This window comes from Pelobates fuscus, chromosome 5, assembly GCF_036172605.1.
Source record: "Pelobates fuscus isolate aPelFus1 chromosome 5, aPelFus1.pri, whole genome shotgun sequence".
NCBI classification, from domain to species: Eukaryota; Metazoa; Chordata; class Amphibia; order Anura; family Pelobatidae; genus Pelobates; species Pelobates fuscus.
The window spans coordinates 159246865-159268564 of NC_086321.1; the positions used below are offsets into that span (position 1 = coordinate 159246865).

General features: G+C 45.0%; 1 protein-coding gene across 1 annotated transcript in view; it reads left to right on the forward strand.

The window, feature by feature from the left end:
* LOC134612652 (protein DGCR6-like) overlaps positions 1 to 20014 on the forward strand; it is a 35028-nt gene extending 15014 nt beyond the window's left edge. The window contains exons 3-5 of the mRNA XM_063457064.1: positions 11123 to 11223; positions 16657 to 16797; positions 19497 to 20014. Of these exons, the coding sequence (XP_063313134.1) occupies positions 11123 to 11223; positions 16657 to 16797; positions 19497 to 19580 (326 nt within the window). The 3' untranslated portion in view covers positions 19581 to 20014. The remainder of the gene's footprint in view (positions 1 to 11122; positions 11224 to 16656; positions 16798 to 19496) is intronic.
* The last annotated feature ends 1686 nt before the right edge of the window (positions 20015 to 21700 follow it).

The following is a 21700-nucleotide window of genomic DNA, read 5'->3' on the forward strand; positions in this document are numbered from 1 at the left end:
TACAAAGACAAGACACACATATATACAGACATACACACACACACACACACAAGACACATACATAAGACACACATACAGACACACACAAGACATACATATATACAGACATACACACACACACAAGACACATACATAAGACACATACAGACACACACAAGACATACATATATACAGACATACACACACACAAGACACATACATAAGACACATACAGACACACACAAGACATACATACAAAGACAACACACATGTATACAGACATACACACACATACATAAGACACACATACATACACACACACGACATACATACAAAGACACATACACAAACAAATACACACATTATATTTAAGTCACCCTCCTGTTTCCTACCTTAAAAGGTGACTTTCCCTGGGATCCAGTGGTGGCTCAGGTGGATGGGAGTCGGCGTTCCCACTCTGACTCCCTCCTCATCCTTCCTCCCGTGCGGGCTCTCTGTATGCTGGGAGGAGTGACCGGGGAATCACTTCCTCCCAGCAGAGATGATGTCATCACAGGGGGCCCGGTCGCGCTGTTAAAGCGCCCAGCGCTGACCGGGCCCCCTCACAATCCACATCCATCGGGTGGCCCTGACAGCATGGGCCACCCGATGGATCCCTCCATATGACCGCCGGGGCCACAAGTGGTAATGGCGGTACCCAGTCACAGGTGTACCGCCAGCTCGCGCCCCGCCCGCCTGCCCAATCAATCACCCAATCTGTAAAAAAAATTTGAAAATCCCTACCGCCCACCTGGAATCCTGAAACGCCCACTAGTGGGCGGTAGGGACCAGGTTGACGACCCATGCTATATACTCTCTTATAAATGTCCCAGAATGGCTGCAAATTGCTAGGGTCTGCAGGGACGAGGAAATAAGATATGTCCATAGTTATTAGAGGGAAAGCTACACACAACCATTAAAACCCTAATTTATTCAGATAGTGAATTTATATTGATAATGGTAGAAGCACTGTACTGGTTCATATCTAGGGTTATTCACTAAAGTGACAATTCAGGGTGAATTCCAAATTTTAGGACACATATAGCAAAAATGGAAACATAGTCTTTCTAATGTTACATATTTGAGATAGAGAAGAACTATAGATAAAACTATATTGTAGTTCCACTTGAATACAACCAAACACAATTTGGGGTATTGGGTATTTGCATCCAAATACACAATATCATTGTTTGTTTTTTCACACAAAATTGTATGTTGGCTGCAAAAATTGGGGGAGGGGGGAGGGGAAGAGGAGTTGGGAGAGGTGGGAACCCCTGAGATTGTCCTCTTTGATAGTCATTTTTTTCCATTGTAGCCTGACGTGCAAAACTAGAAGAATTCACTCTGATTTTTGAGAATCTTTTACAGTGGAATCACTTGTTAATGCTTTTATTGGCTTATAGCGTGTTTTAGGGGTAGTTACACTTAGATTGACATATTCAATGGACTGGAAAACTGAAGTATAGAGTCCATGTACATCTACATGTCCAGCTCACCCATGCTACTTCAAATGCTGTGCATTATATCTTGCCATGATTATCATGTATCTAATGATTGGCACATGCTGCTGTTTATGTGATCACTACAGTCTGGATATAGGTGGATAAGCTTCCCAAATTATTTCATATTTTTGGATAAACTTTATTAAAAAAAAAAAAAATCAACATATTAAATTATCAAAAATATATATTTTATTTCAAAATATTACCAAACTAAAATATATATGTATAATATTTAATCATTTTGAAAGCTTATCCAAAATATGAAATATCCACAATGTAATTGTGTTATTTTGTGTAAAAGAAATAAAACCTTTTGGAGGCGGAGCCTGACTGCCGATGAAGATGGCCGCGGTCTGAGAGAGCTCCGTGGCGGCAAACGCAACATAAGCACAAAAAACGGGCACTAACACAGGCAATCCACCCGTGAACCGAGCACTGCATACCCGACCCACACCAGAGCAAGCTGAAATGGGAGGCGGACGAAAATCCAAGTCCGGAACGGCCGTGGCACCAATCTTCAAAACCAGGTCAGACAGAGAGGCGCCATGCGCACACAGCATGCAGGCCTCGGACTCAGACTCTGACACCAGCATAACTAGCCATAGGAAAGAGACATCACCCCTTACCAGGCAAGACCTCAAGGAACTACTCACAGACATGAAATCCCTAGTGGCAGATGAACTTACTAAGCATCTGGCCCCAATCAATGAAGGCCTGACCGCCCTAACTAAGCGCACACACACGCTAGAATCCAAAATGGCTGACGTTACCGCCATAACTTCCAACCACGAAGACAAATTTAAAGACATGCAAGAACAAATAGCCTACCTGGAAGACTTACAAGAAGACCTTAATAACCGGTCAAGGCGAAACAACATTCGCATAAGGGGCCTGCCTGAATCCGCAGCACCAGAAACCCTTAACGCCATGCTCCTTGAGGCCTTCAGCAGCCTGCTGCCAGACACCGCGCCATCCGACCTCCTCCTAGACAGGGCACACAGAGCCCTTCGCCCACCCACAGCAGGCTCATCGCAACCCCGAGATATTATAGTTCGCTGCCACTACTTTCACATTAAGGAGGCGATCATGCGGGCCACCAGAGAGACCCCACTGCAGATTGAAGGCCACACGGTGCAACTATACCAAGACCTAGCACCCACGACCCTCCGCAAACGCAGAGAACTCAAACCGCTGACCCAAGCCCTCCAGGCACGGAGAATTCGCTACTCCTGGGGCCATCCCTTCAAACTTATGGTGCGGCGAGACAACCACACATACACGCTATACAGACCATCGGAAGCCCGAGAATTCGCTACGCAACTAGGCCTCCAAGACCTAATCCTGGACTCAAACGCTGCCTCGCTACGACAACCAGCGGCCCAACACGGTCCATGGGACCAACAACCACAAAGGGAACGCGACAGAAGACAACGCCCTAGACAGCCTCCAGCCTAAACCGAAGCCCACTGTTACAGCCGCGTCTCGGCTCCACTCATGGCACCTTCACTTCAAGCCCACCCTACTAACCGACCCCGGACACACAGAACTAATACCATCAGCACTGCCAAGCCGAAACTAACGACCTAACCGCGAACCCCAGAACCGGACAAAATGCACTCAACACCTATGCCTACCCTCTGGCCCTCGGGACCCACTTACTCAGCATCACCAGGGCCCTATCCCGGCAGACGCGACCACCCACCACAGCTACCCTTGCTGCCGGCCTTGAGGCATACCGGCCGGCCGACCTCAACCTGAGGCCACAACAGGCTCCAGAGACCCACCCCAAGATCCACAAGATGCTGTCCATCATCCACAACCACAGATGAAGGCGACCTCACCCAGCGATGAAACACTCCACCTCACACCCCAAGACCCGGCTGCTGGAGATCGAACTGTGCAAACTCTAAGTACATTGGGACTACAGTAAGATCACAGTGGGGACACCTTTTTTGCCTTATTCCAACTGCTTGGGGCGGGGGGAAATGGACAGGGTGGAGGGACCCGGGGCCCTGGTGGTCCCCCCTCCCCCCCCCTCTTATGAGGTGGGGGGACGGCGGGCCGCGACGGCCTCGGGCAGGGATGATATGACATGATATATACACCATGTGGCTCATACACAACCTCACTTGAGGCACAGGGGGGACTGGGGGAGGCGGGATCGATGGAACACAGTGGGACTCTGGCGGCCTTCCCCCCCCCTCCTCCAACGGGGGTGGGGGGTGGCGGGCTGCAGAGGCCCAGTAACAGACGAGGTAACGACTCCCCTGAGTCACAGAGCACGCGACCTGGCTGGAGGACGGGAATGCGTAGACAGTAAATTACAGATGGTCTGGGCCCTGGCGGCCATCCCCCCCCCCCCCTCCCACGGGACGGGGGGGGCGGCGGGCCGCGACGGCCTAGAGCCACTATGAAAAGGCACTCCCCAATAACTACAATGACCCCAGACACTCGCGGGAGGCACTATAGCCCCTCACGTCCCCAGAGAGACTGAGACCGGGGCAATACGACCCTCCAGCCTGGCCGGACCACCCACACCTAAAGAATGATCAGCCAGGTCAGTGCCACCCTGCCCCAGGCAATCTCAGACAAACAGACTGAATTCTGATTGCTCAGTAGCTTAAGACAGGCTGATAAAACCTGACAAACCATGGGAAGGTCAAAGACAGGGATCCCTGCAGGGAGGTATTTCCCAGCCACACACAACTACGGTGATTTGATACTTTGACATTCCACCCACTTAGGGTATGAAAGCAGTTTCAATTTTGGCTGATCAAGTATAGATACATGAAGACAACCCAAACTATTAATATCTTACATGCATGCCATACAGATCCTTGTGATATGTGTAATAACTTGTAACAACTGTTAAAAATGCTTACTTCGCAGAGCACTCATTGTATCCCACAACTTGCTCCCACAACTTGTTCATGTGTGTCCCCCCCCCCCCCCCCCCCCCCCCCCCGGACAGAACAGAAAAGTATCTGAAGGGTAAAGCCAAACACAAAAGACGCGACAACCTCTAAACTCCGTTGTACATAGTTAAGAAGCCTACCTTCCAGGTTTCATTCTCCCCGGTTCCTTACTAGGACAAGACTGCCCATACGAACCTATTTGCCGTTTGCCGACCACTCTCAGACGAACGACCATTACTCCCCTCACATAACCTGTTCCGTACCGCCGGTCTCCGAATACACCGACCAGTGAGACCCCCGGTACCACAGTTCACCTTTGCTGGCAATCGTCGTAAGACCAGCACGTTTACCCCCCTCCCCATACACCTTACCCGTCTTCTGAATCCTCCTGCTGCCCTTCTGGGACCACCCGGGCCCAGACCTCCTCCCTTCCTCCCCATTGACCAGTCCAACACCCCCTCATACGCTACGACACCTGACCAGACCATTCCTGACCATGCCACTCAACTTACATTGTGTCTCCATTAACGCTAAGGGCCTCAACAACCCCAAAAAACGCCATGCCCTCTTACGATGGGCACACAACCAAAAAGCAGACATCCTCCTACTCCAAGAGACACACTTCACCCCCCACAAACACTTCCCACTCAGGAACAAACACTACAACCGCAGCTTTCTCGCCAACTCCCCAGAAGCTAAAACCAAAGGGGTGGCCATCATACTTAAAGCATCCTGCCCCCTGAACGACATCCAAACCTTCCCAGACAAACAAGGTAGATACCTCACGCTCACAGGCAAAATAGGCTCCTCAACCTACTCCATCACCTCTCTATACGCCCCTACAACCCCAGACGCGACCTTTTGGCAAACATTCTCAGCACATCTCACTACGATTAAAGCCACATTCACCATTGTAGGTGGCGACTGCAACGCCACACACCACCCGCCCATTGACCGCACCACCAAAACTCAGAACGACCCAAGACCATCACACAACGACGCTCCCTTCTCCCACTTCCTACACACACACAACCTCCTGGATATCTGGAGAGCCCAACACCCCTCAACTTTGGACTATACATTCTACTCCCACCCTCACAACACTTACTCCCGCATCGATTACTTCCTCATCTCCCCAAACATAACATCGAGAATCACAAACACTTCCATTGGTCACATAACCTGGTCGGACCATGCCGACATCTCCCTTACCCTCTCAATCCCCAACATGACACGCCCCTGGACTTGGAAACTTAACTCACAACTCCTACAAGACAAGCTCATTACCTCGTCCCTAGCGGATGACATTAAGGAATATTTCACCCTGAATGACCCCTCCGTGTCCTCCCCAATCACCCTATGGGCGGCCCACAAGCCAGTAATCAGAGGCAAACTCATAGCAATAGCCACAGCGCGTAAAAAGCAGCACAACAGACAACTAATGGATGCCATCTCAGACATAGGCCGCCTAGAAACCCTCCACAAACGCCACCCGACCCCCTCACACCTTGACCAACTCACGACAGCGAGAGCCCTACTCAAACGCCTCTCCCTCTCAACCACGGCCAAAGCACTCACATGGACCAAACAAAGATATTATGAAAAGGGCAACAAGGCAGACTCGATGTTAGCTAAACGCCTCAAACACTTAACAGACACAAAACGAATCTCTAAGATCCGCACATCAGACGGTACAATGAGCACTGACCCACACACAATCGGGAAAACCTTCCAGCAATACTTCACGTCCCTCTACAACCACACCCCGGACCCCCAAACTGACCTCGCCAGATCCTTAACAGACGACTTCCTTGAGAAACTCTCCCTCCCCTCCCTCACTGACACAGCCAGAACTCTTATCTCAGCAGACATATCCCCAGAAGAACTACAAGCAGCTATAAAATCCCTGAAACCCAATAAAAGCCCCGGACCTGACGGCTTCACAGCTATCTATTATAAAACATTCGGAGACATACTCACCCCACGACTATGCAAAGTCTTCAATGCAATGCTCAAAGGCAACCCTCTACCCCCCGACATGACGCAAGCCAACATTACCCTCCTACCTAAACCCGGGAAATCCCACGAAGAACCAGGCCACTTCCGCCCCATTTCACTCTTAAACATAGACCTAAAACTCCTGACCAAAGTCATGACAACGAGAATTAATCCCCTCCTGCCCAAACTCATCAACCCAGACCAAGTAGGCTTCATCCCCCATAGACAGGCACAAGACAACACCAGAAGGGTCATAGACCTAATCTGGTACGCCAACCATAAACGCCTCCCGACCGCCATACTCTCCCTAGATGCCGAGAAGGCCTTTGACCGCCTTCTATGGCCCTATCTATTCGAAGTCCTTCGCAAATTCAAATTCCCACAAGAACTCACCCACTTTCTCCAAGCCATGTACCACACCCCGACTGCGCAGCTACTAATCCCCAATATCACCCCCCCCTCTTTCCCTATACTGAACGGAACCCGACAAGGCTGCCCCTTGTCCCCCCTACTATTCGCTATATCCCTCGAACCACTGCTGGAGACCATACGTACCAACCCACACATCAAAGGACTCAAAATTAGGGACGACACATTCACCATCGCCGCATACGCAGACGACATCCTCCTCACCCTGACTGACCCCATTCCAACCCTGACCACCCTCATAACAACCCTACAAGACTACTCAAAGATATCGGGATACCAACTCAATGCCACCAAAACAGACCTCATGCCGCTCAACCTGACAGAACCCACTATCCACTCCCTAAAACAAGACTTCCCCTTTCGGATTCGCCCAACGGCAATCACTTACCTGGGAGTCCAAATCACTAGTGACACCAACGCCTTATACAAAACCAACTATCCCCCACTCTTCCAGAAAGCAACTCAAAACCTGGAGCGCTGGAAACAGATGAACATATCTTGGCTAGGAAGGATAGCTTCCGTTAAAATGAACCTCCTACCCAAATTCCTCTATGCCTTCCAAGCACTACCCATCCCCTGCAATAAAACGGACCTCAAAAGCCTTCAAACTGCCATAGACCGATTCATTTGGAACGGGAAAAAACCCCGCATCCGCAGAGCCACATTATATGTTCCCAAACTCTCCGGAGGTCTAGGCCTCCCCAACGTTACCCACTATCTACATGCAGCCCACCTGACACAAATCCAACACTGGCATCTCCCCCCCGCACACAAACGATGGGTGGACCTGGAACACCTCATCTTTGGCCGAGACCACCCCTCCCAATACATGTGGCTCCAAAGGCAATACAGGCCACTGCCACCCCCCACATCCCCAGCAATCACCCACTCCCTAGACCTCTGGGACCGGCTCAGCGACAAATTTGACCTGTCTACAGGCCTCTCACCCCTCACCCCAATCCTCCGCAACAAAATGTTCCAACCTGGCCTCACTCCTCAACACTATGCCCATTTTGAAGACCGAGACATAGTTAGGTTGGGACACCTCTACCCCAATGGCAAGCTCCTGCAATACACGGAGCTCCCCAACCCCGAAACCCTAACCACATTTGATCACTTCCGCTACCTACAACTCCGAAGCTTCGCAGCGACCGACACGGTTCGCATAGCAGCCACCTCGTCCCTGACCAAGTTTGAAAGAGACACCCTACAGTCACCATCCAGGAAGAGCCAAATCTCATCTATCTACATAAACCTAACCACACACCACACGCAGATAGCCCTCCCATATATTACGGCGTGGGAAAAAGATCTCTGACCCCCCGAGGACCCCACGGACTGGGCCGACATCTGGGCATCTATTAAATCCATCTCAATCTGCGTCACCCATCAAGAACAGGCATACAAAATGCTCTTCAGATGGTACCTCACCCCCTGCCGCCTGAAGGCCATGAAACAAAACCACACCAACCTCTGCTGGAAAATGTGCGGAGAAACAGGCACATTCCTCCACTGCTGGTGGACATGCCCTAAACTTACACCCCTATGGAAAACTATGACGACCCTCCTATCTGGCCTACTCAACAAACCAGTACCCCTTGACCCATGGGCCCTTTTACTCTCTAAGCCCCTGGACAGCTTCACCCGTAGTGAAAATAAGCTCATAGCAAGAATAGCCCTAGCCACACGCCGAGCAATCGCCGAAAACTGGTCCACAACACGTATACCCACTCACTCTCAAATACACACGAAAATCACAGACAGCATAGACATGGACAGACTTACAGCACAGATACACGACACCCCTAATTCATTCCACAAAGTCTGGGACCCGTGGCTCGACGGACACAATGCCCTCCCATGGTGACACACCAGACCTGACGACCTACACCACCGACGCTAACCACAACTAGGATGAAGCGCACAGCTTCAACCCACCCCCAATCCAACCCCACCACCCTGGGTTCGGAGGGAAAACCCAGAAGGGCAGCAGCACTCTATTCACTCCCCCACAGTTCCTCTCCCCCCCCCTTAACTACCCCCCTACTTAACACTACCCTCCCTGTACCACCCACCCTAACCTCCTGGCCCTACAGACACAACCACAACCTCTGCCCGACTCGAAGGCCATACTCCCCCAGACAGTTATCCCCATCCCCCCAACAATAGGAGGATCACCACTGAAAGCTTCTGGCTAATGACCCTACAACCTCAACTATCTCTAATAACCGGAATATCCCGGAACAGGTAACTCGAAAGACGCCTCATAACCACCCCTAGAACCCTGTAACTCCACCTAACCGCAGGCAACACGACCCGAACGGTCGCACACGTAGCCTTCCTAACTCAAGATCCTCAAAAGAAAAGGTTATGAGAGATACCAAACCACAATGCCAGAAAAATGTCCTACTGAAATATTTTGTATCCTATTGTAACCCCCTAACTAACCAACCTCTTTTTTCTGTAAAAACGTTCACTCACTTTTGTTCATGAAAACTGAAAAATGAAAAATAAAGAATCTTTAAAAAAAAAAAAGAAATAAAACCTTTTCAAATTGCACCCTATGTGTAAATTCATGGACTTGCACACTCGCTGAATCTCCAGTGCTGAACCATGATGTAATTAAGGACTAGACAAAATACCTGTATTACTTGTGTAGAAGAATAGGTGCCAGATAAGTTAATCACAGCAGCTTTTGTACTTGAAAATAAAGTGTATTTTCTTTTCTCAGCCTTTAATTATTTTTAACTTTAATTATAATGTTATATATATATATATTTTAAATGGCTGTTTGTGGAATCACATAATTCCTGTGAATAATCAAAATCTCTCCTTTTTAAGAAGATTGTAGTTTAAGCAGGATTAAAGGAGCACTATAGGGTCAGGAACACAAACATGTATTCCTGACCCTATAGGGTTAAAACCACCATCTAGCCACTCTGGTCCCTTCATGCCTCCCTAAAAATAGTAAAATCTTACTTGTATTCAAGTCTGGAGCTGCAGGCTTTGCCCCTGTTTCCTGTAGACCTGCCCACTGCCTGCTAACATCAGCAGAAGTGGTAGCCTGATCCAATCACAATGCTTCCCCATAGGATTGGCTGAGACTGACAAAGAGGCAGATCCAGCACAATTCAAACACAGCCCTGGCCAGTCAGCATATCCTCATAGAGATGAATTGAATCAATGAATCTCTATGAGGAAAGTTCAGTGTCTGGATGCAGAGGGAGGAGATACTGAATGTTTGAATGCATTTTAGGCAGCCATCTAAGGAGTGGCCAGTGAAGTTATCACTAAGCTCTAATGTAAACACTGCATTTTCTCTGAAAAGACCGTGTTTATAGCAAAAAGCCTGAAGGGAATGATTCTACTCACCAGAACAAATGCAATAAGCTGTAGTTTTTCTGGTGACTATAGTGTCCCTTTAAGTTTGTTTCTTAACAGTATAGTAATACATGCCATGATAACACATCTTAATGTGGTGCATTTAACAAAGAATTAGAAATGAAATGTCTCAAAAATATAATGAAAGAATAAAGGTGTAGCTAAGTTTTAACTGTACTTTTTTTTTTTTTTTTCCGTTGGATAAACAACTATAAATGTTAAAGGGACACTATAGTCACCTGAACAACTTTAGCTTAATGAAGCAGTTTTGGTGTATAGGACATGCCCCTGCAGCCTCACTGCTCAATCCTCTGCCATTTAGGAGTTAAATCCCTCTGTTTATGAACCCTAGTCAGACCTCCCTGCATGTGACTTGCACAGCCTTCCAAAAACACTTCCTGTAAAGAGAGCCCTATTTAGGCTTTCTTTATTGCAAGTTCTGTTTAATTAAGATTTTCCCCTGCTATGTTAATAGCTTGCTAGACCCTGCAAGAGCCTCCTGTATGTGATTAAAGTTCAATTTAGAGATTGAGATACAATTATTTAAGGTGAAACCAGTTTTTTTTTCATGCAGGCTCTGTCAATCATAGCCAGGGGAGGTGTGGCTAGGGCTGCATAAACAGAAACAAAGTGATTTAACTCCTAAATGGCAGTGAAATTGCAGGGGGGTGATCTATACACTAAAACTGCTTTATTTAGCTAAAGTAATTTAGGTGACTATAGTGTTCCTTTAAAACGCTAAATATTTCTAGATATTGTAAAGGACAATCAAACAGAACTATACACTTGTTTGTCTGTATTTATTGATTACATTCTATTTTTTCCTCTGTATTTATTGAGTACAATGTGTTTTCTCATATAAATATATGTCTCACAAAGGGTTGAAACAAGATCTTGGACGGAAGCATAAAGAAGCACAGCAGTCCTGCAAAACACACAATATGTCTGTACTGAAAGCTGCACAGCAAAGGGAGTTAGAGGTAAAGTTTTTCGCCAGTTGTCTACTTAAAGGGAACCTGTTATGAATTTAAATTGCTCCCATATTCATTGAATACACCGTATATTACATAGATACATGGTGTATTCCAGCGCCGCCATCTTCATGCTTTGTAGGTATTTCTCTATGTGTAACAGCCACCTCCACACCATCCTCCACTCATTCTCTGCTACAGCTCTGTTCTTCTTTGATTTACCCTGCACTGGGACGCATCCCCAAGCAGGGCAAATCTTGCAGCGATGTCGTCATGCTGGCTTTGCTCCAGTGTGCCGGCGTCAGAGCGGATTGACCAGCTAGGGAGTTGCCATAGCAACTGCAACGCATGCTATGGGAGGAGAGTAGAGGGACTGTGACGGACTGCTGGCACTCCGACTGAGTACCTCCGCCAATCAATGCTCCTAGCGCTTGCCGAGGACTCCGAGCACTCCAACCGACACCATCAGCACTGCGGACCCCACTTCCAGCGATGCAGCTGCGCCGGGGTCTCGCCGTCTCTCACCCACCCTGGATCCATGACCAGGATCTCCTAAATCCAGAGAGCGTAGCAGGAACAAATCAAGCTCTTACAAGAGCTTACTCTGGGGAGTAAGTGATTATAGAAATCCCCAGAGTGTAGGCATCCCTTCCCCCAAGCATGAGCCAGGGCTTCAAGAAAGGTGCAAGTAGGTCTGGTTTATTGAGGGCTACCTGCCCGGTATTTATGCAAGTGTCCACCAGGTGGACACTCCCCTAGGGGACCTGATGGAACAATGGGACACATATTGGATATTAGCCAATCACAGACAATACAAAAAAAACACTCCCACAATGACATCACAATCCCTCCTCTCTATCCTGGAGATAATTGGGAAGTAATCAAATTATCTCCCAGAACAGAGGCAAGACTCCATTAACCACATGGTTACAAAAAGACATAAAATTACACAATGTTACAATTACTACATAAAACATACATGCAACATATCCCCAGATAGTTTAGATCTGAGCGCACATTATTACCGAATGGCGCTCAGATCACCTACATACAGTTCAATCGCCATGGAGTCGAAGCCTTTTCCATAGTCTTTCGTTACACGAATAGGCTCCATGGCATAGCTATCTGGGGTAGCACTACTCACATACTGAAAGTCCCGAACACCCTGGCAGGAATACACCAATAAACCTTTCTGCAGGGTAAAATACAGCTATCAGCACAGGGGCCATAGTCGGAAGGCAGGAGGCTAGCCAGTAGTCCCCTCCAGGCACAAGTAGCGAAGGGCACTTCGTCACAGGGACCTCCTGTAGGAGGTCTTTGCTACTCTCCCTTGTCAGTCAATACATCAGCACGCCGAGGCATTGACTGACAGTTGGGGGAAAACCTATTTTTAAATAGGTTTTTCTCATAATTAGTGATGTCCCGAACAGTTCGCCAGTGAACATAGCATGTTCGCGAACACACGCGATGTTCGGTTCGCCCCCTATTCGTCATCATTGAGTAAATTTTGACCCTGTACCTCACAGTCAGCAGACACATTCCAGCCAATCAGCAGCAGACCCTCCCTCCCAGACCCTCCCACCTCCATGACGAATAGGGGGTGGACCGAACATCACGCGTGTTCGCGACCGCGAACACGCTATGTTCGCCGGCGAACTGTTCAGGACATCACTACTCATAATCTATACATTTACTAGCAAGCTTTCCAAGCTTGCACAATGTATAGATAAAATCTTATCCTAAATACAACAAGCATAAGTTGTTTGGGACATGACGGGTGCCCTTTGAAGTCACCATTTAAATCTGCAAGGTTGTTTTTAAATTGTATTTTTTTTACCAGTACTTGTAAGAAATAGCGTTTTGGTAACCTGCTGATGACCGACTTGTCACAATGCTGTGGTCCATATGTCTTCTGAAAAGAACACTGCATAAAATACTGCAGGCGCCCAAGGTTCAAGGATTGGTTGTATAGAGCGTTATTTATTTATTTTTTCAGTGTTTTTTTTATATGTGTGTTATGGTCATGTTTTTGCCTGGAGTGTCCCTTTTAAAAACATCTAATTATTTATTCGCTACAAAATTCCTCTATCTTAACTAGAGATAGAAATGCTTTAAAATACTTTAGATTTGAATGAGACCGTTACCTCACTCTGCAGACTGAAAAAAAGAGCAGGTTAATGTGATTTCCCCTCTCCCCTCCACCCCCATTTACTTTATTCTACTTTCTTATGCTTTCCACACTCCATCAGGAGGAGGATTGCTGATCTAACCAATGAGTGTCCTACCCCTAGGACTGTGCAGTTGGAAAATCTCTTTACACTGCCAAATCCTAAATGATGATATCTGGCTTGAAAAGGGTACATTTCAAATCCAAATCTATAAAATCAAAACAGATGAAGAATGTTCTGCAGAGAATCCCACCAAAATCTTTCTTTACCTGGTTTCTCTTTTACGTTGCTTTTATACCAGGTTCACATATAAAATGTTCACAATGGTCCAAAGATAATACCTGGCCATTATGTGGAAATCTGGAGTTATCAAACCTTAAATCCTCTGTTAAAGTAGACATGCCAAAGAAGGCAAAAGTATTCAAAAATGCCAATACAAGCACTTCAGAGTTAGAAATACCATTGCAGGTTGCAATGGTGGATTCTTCCTGCCAGACCTCTGAAGACATGTATTATACAAAGAGTCAAGTGAAGACCAAACGCAAACAGCCATCAACAGAACCAAAGAAAAAAGAAACAGACCTTCAACTTCCAGAGGTTTCAAGCACAACTCCATCAATCCTAGACTTCAAAGGGGAAAGGCCCATGTCTGATATGAGTACACAAACTAAAATCCCATCACCTCAATGTCATGATTCATTCAACAAAAAGGAAAAGGAAACAGACTTCATACAGGGACCATCAGACCGGTTAACAAAACACACTGTAACTGATGTAGGTCAAGGTAGAAAAGCACGCAGACCTAGATTTTCGATTCTAGAGAAACCACTGCACCATACACCTGAGAAGCTTCAAGAGTTGAAAAAGGTTGATTTTGTTGAAGTTGAGTCACAAATGACCTCAAAGAGTCGTTCTGTCAAAAACAAATGATTGCCCCAGTGGTCGTGTCCTGTTCTGGCTCCTGACACTGTTAAGTGCTCCAATCAAATCCGTGCAAAGGCACAATATAAAATAAATAAATTGACACAGCATACTGGTGATAAGGCACCAACCGCCGCTCCTCCAGGTACTAAAGAATCCATAATGCCAGCTAAAACAGAAACTACTAAACCAGCTCAGAAAATGGCTAAGGCTGGGATTGTACTCTCACCCGGCCACCCATTTTATTAGTGCGTGCCCAAAATATCAGTCTGTGAACCTGAAAGCTAATCGTCGAAGTAAAAAACCAAGAGCACCCTCCAGGAACTCAAAGCATAATCTAATCATTCGTCAGTATTCAAAAAAATATTAGGGACCGCAGCCCTCAAGACACTCCAAGGGCTCTCACTGAGGATTAGCCAAAGGACAACGTCTTGGAGAACATTCCTACTAGTAAGCTGTCCAATCATAAGACACCTCAGGATACGGCCAAATGTCAGAGTAAGTTTTGGGTGCAAGACTGAAACAAAAAGAGCCCCAAAGATTGGAGAACTTCCAGGTGGACACTGCTTGTAGTATGAGACCACAGTGTAAAGCATATCTCCCCTCTAACGTGGAAGCCTGAAATGCTGGAAAAGTGCTTTGGGAATGCCTGATAGATTTACAAATGTGCAGTGGGAAGATCTTTTCACCTTGTGACATCCTGACAGGGGGAGAAGAGCTGGCATCTGATCACATACTGACAGGAGGAGAAGAGAAGGCGTCTGATCACATCCTGACAGGAGGAGAAGAGAGCGTCTGATCACATCCTGACGGGGCGAAAAGAGAGGGCGTCTGATCACATCCTGACGGGGCGAGAAGAGAGGGCGTCTGATCACATCCTGCCAGGGAGAGTCTGACCAGTGTGATCATGCAGAGAAGGCTCTGGTGTCTAGTTTCTCTCTCCTGCTGCTGCACAATGATGCTCTGTTTCTGCCGTAATTGGACTCATCTGAGACTGAGTTGGGTGGGTAAGAAGAAGGGTTACGCTGGAAAAACACCTAGCTGAGAGGTGTGCCCAACAACACAATCTGACAAAGTTTATAGCTTTCAGTGTCACAGAACTGGCTTGCAGAACCAGTTTGGATCACTACACTTAAACTTGCATTGTCGCTGGTCACAGGAACCCAGCTGTGGATGGATCATTGGGAAGTGGAAGACAGAATAGGCAACATAAAGGAGCACTGGGGGTAAAATAGAGAGATCACATGTAGCATATGAATTATTAGAATGGGGGGCAGTTTCCCTATAAAATGACCATGTCACCATCAAGTCCCAGGTTTGTGTTTTCTAATGTAGTGTCTTTGTATTGTTTGCACTGAAGGACAGATACCTGGATACCAAGTGCAGTATAAAATCAGAGTAAAAAAGAAAAGGGTACATTTCTTTCCAAACCAGTTTTGTTATTGGGAAGTCACTTTTTGGAGTGTCAGCTGACCGCTCTCAGCCAATCAGCAGCGCCCCTGCCCAGCAGCATTTTGCACTTTCTGAAACTGAGATTTCGAAGGTAGGTGAGATCCGCGCTGGAGGCAACCTTGGTTTAACCGCTTCAAGTAAAAAGACTCCAGGGGCCTCCGGACACTTTAACAACTTCATTTAGATTACTTAAACAGTCCCTTTAAGTCAGCATTAATACAAGCAGTCATGTCTCCTCTTAGAGGTGCAGAGTTTCTATTCGATCTAATATAAATGAAAGTGAATAAGTGAATATTGCTACATAAGCAAGTAATGCGTTTTTGTTTTTTTGGTAACAATATGACACTTTTTTTTGATCCTGCAGTCCTTTTACTCTAAGTTGGGCTGTAAAGCGGAAGTTCAAATTCCACAGGCTTAAACAGTTTGCATGTGCAGAAAAAGTCAGCTGACTCTATGAAATTCTGCTTTATAAGGCCAATTCAGAATTGAAAGACTACAGCCACTAGACATAGGAAGGTAAGTGTCAACAGTTTTACAGATTACCAAAGGATGGCATCTGAGGAGCCTGACATTATAAATACTACAGTATGCTGTATCGGTTATCATACCTATACTGTCATTTTAACTATTCAGGGTCCAAATACATTGCTTTACCAAAAAGAAAAAAATAAGAGGGGCAGGGGCAGACAGACACCTTTCGGTGGGGTTTTCACTTCTCTTTTTATCTGTTGTAGGTGAAGTTGTTTTTTTTTTTTTGTTATATTCATTCAAGCCTTGTATTTTTACCGCTACTTCTTTTTATGATATTAATGTGTATTTTGACAAATAATTTCACAGTGTACATACAATGATTAAATTTCCATATTATGCCAAATTGTTCTTTTCTTCTTGTTCTTCGTAGTCTCTGGAACATCGAATTAAAGAGGAACAGCGAATGATGGATGAAAAAATTGTTCTGGAACTCGATCAGAAAGTAATTGATCAACAGAGTACCTTAGAGAAAGCAGGTGTTTCTGGCTTCTATATTACAACAAACCCTCAGGTACTTATTAATATTTTTAGTCCAAAACAGATTTACTGTATACTTGTGTTGGGAATCCATCCAGTAAGCATGCTGCATAAAAGATTTTAATTTAGGGGGGCGGGGCCTGACCGCCATGCTAGCCGGTCGCATGCCACAGCAGCTCCAGCAACTTTTGAAGCATTAATCTATAACAAGAAACTTTTGCCCTACCCGACGACCTACAGAGGTGGGCCGGCACATGGGGAGACTCTGGAACCGGGGAGAGGCTTGCGACTAACGTTTTAGTCCCCCGGAGAGACACGCACTGCTCCTTCTGGATGAGGCCTACTCAGGCGGTGAGCGAGACGGACGGCCGCCGCCCGCTATCCTGCCCGATGCTGTCTGGCCAGACTCCCTTAGCTGAGCGGACCGGGCCCTGTTCCCCCCCCTCTGGGCCGGCGGGGGTGATCCCGGCCCGCACCCTATACGCTCTGCAGCCTCAGCTACAACGAAGCACCCGGGGCCCTGAAGGACCGCCAACACGCAGACCAGGCCACGAGCCATATCTAAAATGGCGGCGCAGTGACCCTCACCCTGCTGGTTCGCACAGATACCTGCGGCTCCCGGGGGGATGCAAACTACACAAGCCCTGTGGGTCTGGAAGGCGACTACAAGCGGACACATGCAGCCACCCAGATCTAATAGACAACCCCCCCGGGTCTGCTCAGCAGACCTGCACAGAATACACATCACCTCCATAACGGCACAGCGACACCTAACTGCAAAACCGCAAGGAGAAGACACCAAACAGCTGGAGGAAAGCGGCTGAGACAAACTCTTCAGCGCAGGGGGACTTACCAACCTTCAGCAGCCACAAAACAGAACCCAGGCAGACGGGACTTGAGAAACCAGCCTGAGTCTCAAAGCCTGCCCAACATCCCTCCTGGTAACAGGAATACCTAACTGCACGCTGGCGAAGCTGTGGGGTGCTCACACAAGCGACTACTCTCAGGACTCTAAGTTCATGTTAAACTATGTTCTAAACAATCGCAACAGCAAAAGCAGGATAGAAGACCTTAGCAAAGTTAACCCACGAGTAATCAGTCACTTAAAACTGGCGCAAGTATCGTCTAGTACCCTTACCCTGTATATTCACATTGCAAGCTATACCTATATTGACACAGCCTAAAAACCTTATGTCTAACTAGTACAGCGATGTTACTTTATATTACAAGCAAGATTTAGCAAGGTTCACCTAGCATGTTAACCCATAGGTTACAGGATTAACCAGTTCACTAAATGACCAAACGATGAGAATAGCAGATTTCCTGTGTAATCAGGTTCTATAACTAACAAAAAAGTGCTATGTACAAATGCCACGATATTGTGAAATGTAAAATATGTACTACTCCATTGGCTTGGACTAGCTATTGTGGCTTGACAAGCGTGTGTGTAAAACCTAAGCACTGCAAAAATAAAGAATTAAAAAAAAAAAAAAAAAAAAAAGATTTTAATTTAGAGCAAGAACAGTGTGCGTATGTGTGTGTGTGTATATATGTATATTTATGCCTTCCTCACTAATCTTTAAAATTGTTGGACAAACAAAGCATTGTAGTGATACATATTGAATTATGCAGCACGAGATCCAGCTGATACATTTAATCAGTATATTGTTTAATCAGTCCTATTACTTAACTTTATGGCTTTATTTCTTCTTTAGAATAGGCACTATTTGCAATTTTAAGTGAATCACCCCAGCTTCCTTTCAAAGGACCCTATAGTCCTGAAAATAACCATCGTAAATCCTGGACTATAAGTACCCCTCTGTCATTGCATTGTATCCCACTCTCTTGAAACAATTATGCAAACCAAAATAAAGCAAGAAAAACTTAAAATATGTAATAAACGTCTATAAACTTGTTCAAATAGCATTGTTGGGCACGCCTCTTAGCTATATGTTTCTTCAGCCATCTCCCTCCTACACACCCCTATCCGTTTTAGACCAGTCCACTAATGACAGAAACATTGTGCAAAGACAGAACCCGACACTGGAGCCTGCTTTGCATCATCACACTGATAACTCTCTCTATTCTCCCCTTTCAGGATGTTGCAAGGTGAAGAGATCTTCCATCTGCACATGTGTAAATGTGTCAGACAATGCCCAAATTCCTAGGGATAGGACACTAATTGGTTAGATCAGTGTCCTCCCTGGAGTGGGTGTGTAAAGCATAAGAAATAAGAAGCAGGTAAATATGATTTAAAAAAATCATATTTATCTGATTGTTTTTCATCATGCAGAGTGAGGCAACTGTCAAATCCAAAGATAAAGCTTTTGAATTAGACAGCTGATTCAAAGTCTGACATGTCCCTTTAAATAAGAGTGCAGAGATACAAAGCTAAATAGTCAAACTATAAAAATAACTTATTTGCATTTTTTTTTCAATTTGGCAATTTGGGCCTAATATTTGAAATTCCTTGGTAAGTTCCTTTCAGTTTAAAGTTTATTGAACAGCCTGTAAGTGTACTTAATTTTCTCTTTTTTATAGTGATTTATCTTAAAAGTGTTCAATAAACGAGAGTATTGGGAAATATGAAACCGTGGCACGAATATAATAACAAAACAGACTTTATTTTTTTTAAATCTGTCTTCTTTTGATCAGCTGAGCAGTATTTTGTCTGTGATAGGATTATTTCTTTGTGCAGACGTTTTATTTTATGTATCCTTTCTTCTATCCTAGGAGCTGACATTACAGCTGAATTTATTAGAGTTAATCCGCAAGCTACAACAAAAAGAATCTCTAACAAGCAAAGGGTTTCCTTGAGATTTTGGTGACTAGTTTGACAAACTGCAAATATTTGTTCTCCTGAAGTGGATTAACAAAACTGTTGTATATTGGGCCAAAATAAAAGTGATTTTGTACTGCAAAAAATGGCAAAGACATGTATGAATTAGCAATTTTTTTTCTCACCTATAGATTGCACTAACCAAGCAGGAAGAACATGATTTCTGTATTTTACATTTGCTTTCTGGCACTTCCAGCTAGTAGCCTTATAGTCCATTGAGGTGAATCTGGACCAACCTGCTTTTCAAGCTTTCACAGTGCTTTTTCTGGAGGGCAATGTGTGACTTTACATGTAGAACCAGTGTGGCAAATACCCAGTAATGTTCCAAACTGGTATGCATAAGATATCAATAATTCAAGGCATTCAGTATATATGTTTGCTAGGTGTTTTGTTAACACATTGTATAGATGAAAAGTGGCACATCTTATGTCTACTGAAAAGGAAAAAATCTTATGTGAACCATACAATAACTTTTTTTTTTTATATATATATATATATTTCCATTTATAAATTAAGTTATTTTGCCTTGAAAATGGCACTCTGTTATACAGTTGTATTAATAAACATTTTCTTGGCTTTACTTCAGACTGTATTTCTTTATCCTCATACTTCAGAAATATTATAAAATTCATAGAATGGAAATGGATTGTCTGAAGAGACTTTTCATTATTCACTGCAAATGAAGAGCAAGAAATTAGTTGGGTTTTTTTTTTTTTTGGTTTTTTTTTTTCTTATTTTCAATTCTGCAAGTACTATGAGGGGAAATGTAACAATCAAAACGAAAAGGAGAAATACCTGCACTATTTCTACGATGAAATTTTACATCCACACATTGTGCTTGCAGACATATATATATATGAAAATATCTATAATTTTTTTTTGTTTTGGCAAATGATTTAGGTAAACTAGAAAAATGGTCAGAGTTGTGGCAACTGACATTTAATGTGGATAAGTGCAAGATAATGCATCTTGGACGTAAAAACATAAGGGCAGAGTACAGAATATTTGATAGAGCCCTAACCTCAACATCTGAGGAAAGGAATTTAGGGGTGATTATTTCTGAGGACTTAAAGGTAGGAAGAAAATGAATAGAGCAGCAGGAAATGCTAGCAGAATGCTTGGTTGTATAGGGAGAGGTATTAGCAGTAGAAAGAGGGAAGTGCTCATGCCATTGTACAGAACACTGGTGAGACCTCACTTGGAGTATTGTACGCAGTACTGGAGACCATATTGATACTTTAGAGAGAGTTCAGAGAAGGGCTACTAAACTGATTCATGGATTGCAGGATAAAACAAGGAACTTAACATGTATAGCTTGGAGGAAAGACGAGACAGGAGGGATATGATAGAAACATTTAAATACATAAAGGGAATCAACACAGTAAAGGAGGAGACTAAATTTAAAAGAAGAAAAACTACCACAACAAGAGGACATAGTCTTAAATTAGAGGGACAAAGGTTTAAATTACTTGTAGTGGACATGGAATAGCCTCCGAGCTGATGTGGTAGAGGATAACACAGTGAATGAGTTTAAGCAAGAGTGGGATAGGCATAAGGATATCCTAGCTATAAGATAAGACCAGGGTCTTATAAAAGTATTTATTTAGAAAATTGGGCAGACTAGATGGCTCTTATCTGCTGTCACATTCTATGTTTCTATGTTTTGCTTATGTTGTTGTTAGCCGCCCTGCTTTCAAGTGACACAATGGCACCCTACAATTCTTTGAGTGCACACCGACATAAAATCCCCAAACGGTCTGCACACTTTTCTCAAGATATTCTTAAGTTATTTTCAGAAACACACTGTTACCCTTGGACTGGCTATTTGAGATTTTGTGATGAAAATCAAATGCAGGAAGATAGAAAAATCGAGGACCATGGCTTCCGTGATATATCATTTTTAGAATTTGTAACTGCAATAAATTAAAGGGTTACTTTAAAACATTGAGATGGTCCTGGTGCTTGAAGTGGTCATGCAATGGTCTACAGCAGACTCATAGGTGCATCGCAGCAAGTTTTGCGCATGTGCCAATGTTCCCCCCAATGCTCATCTATGAGGAGCATTTGATTGGCCTGTTATCCTAGAAGCACGCCCCCA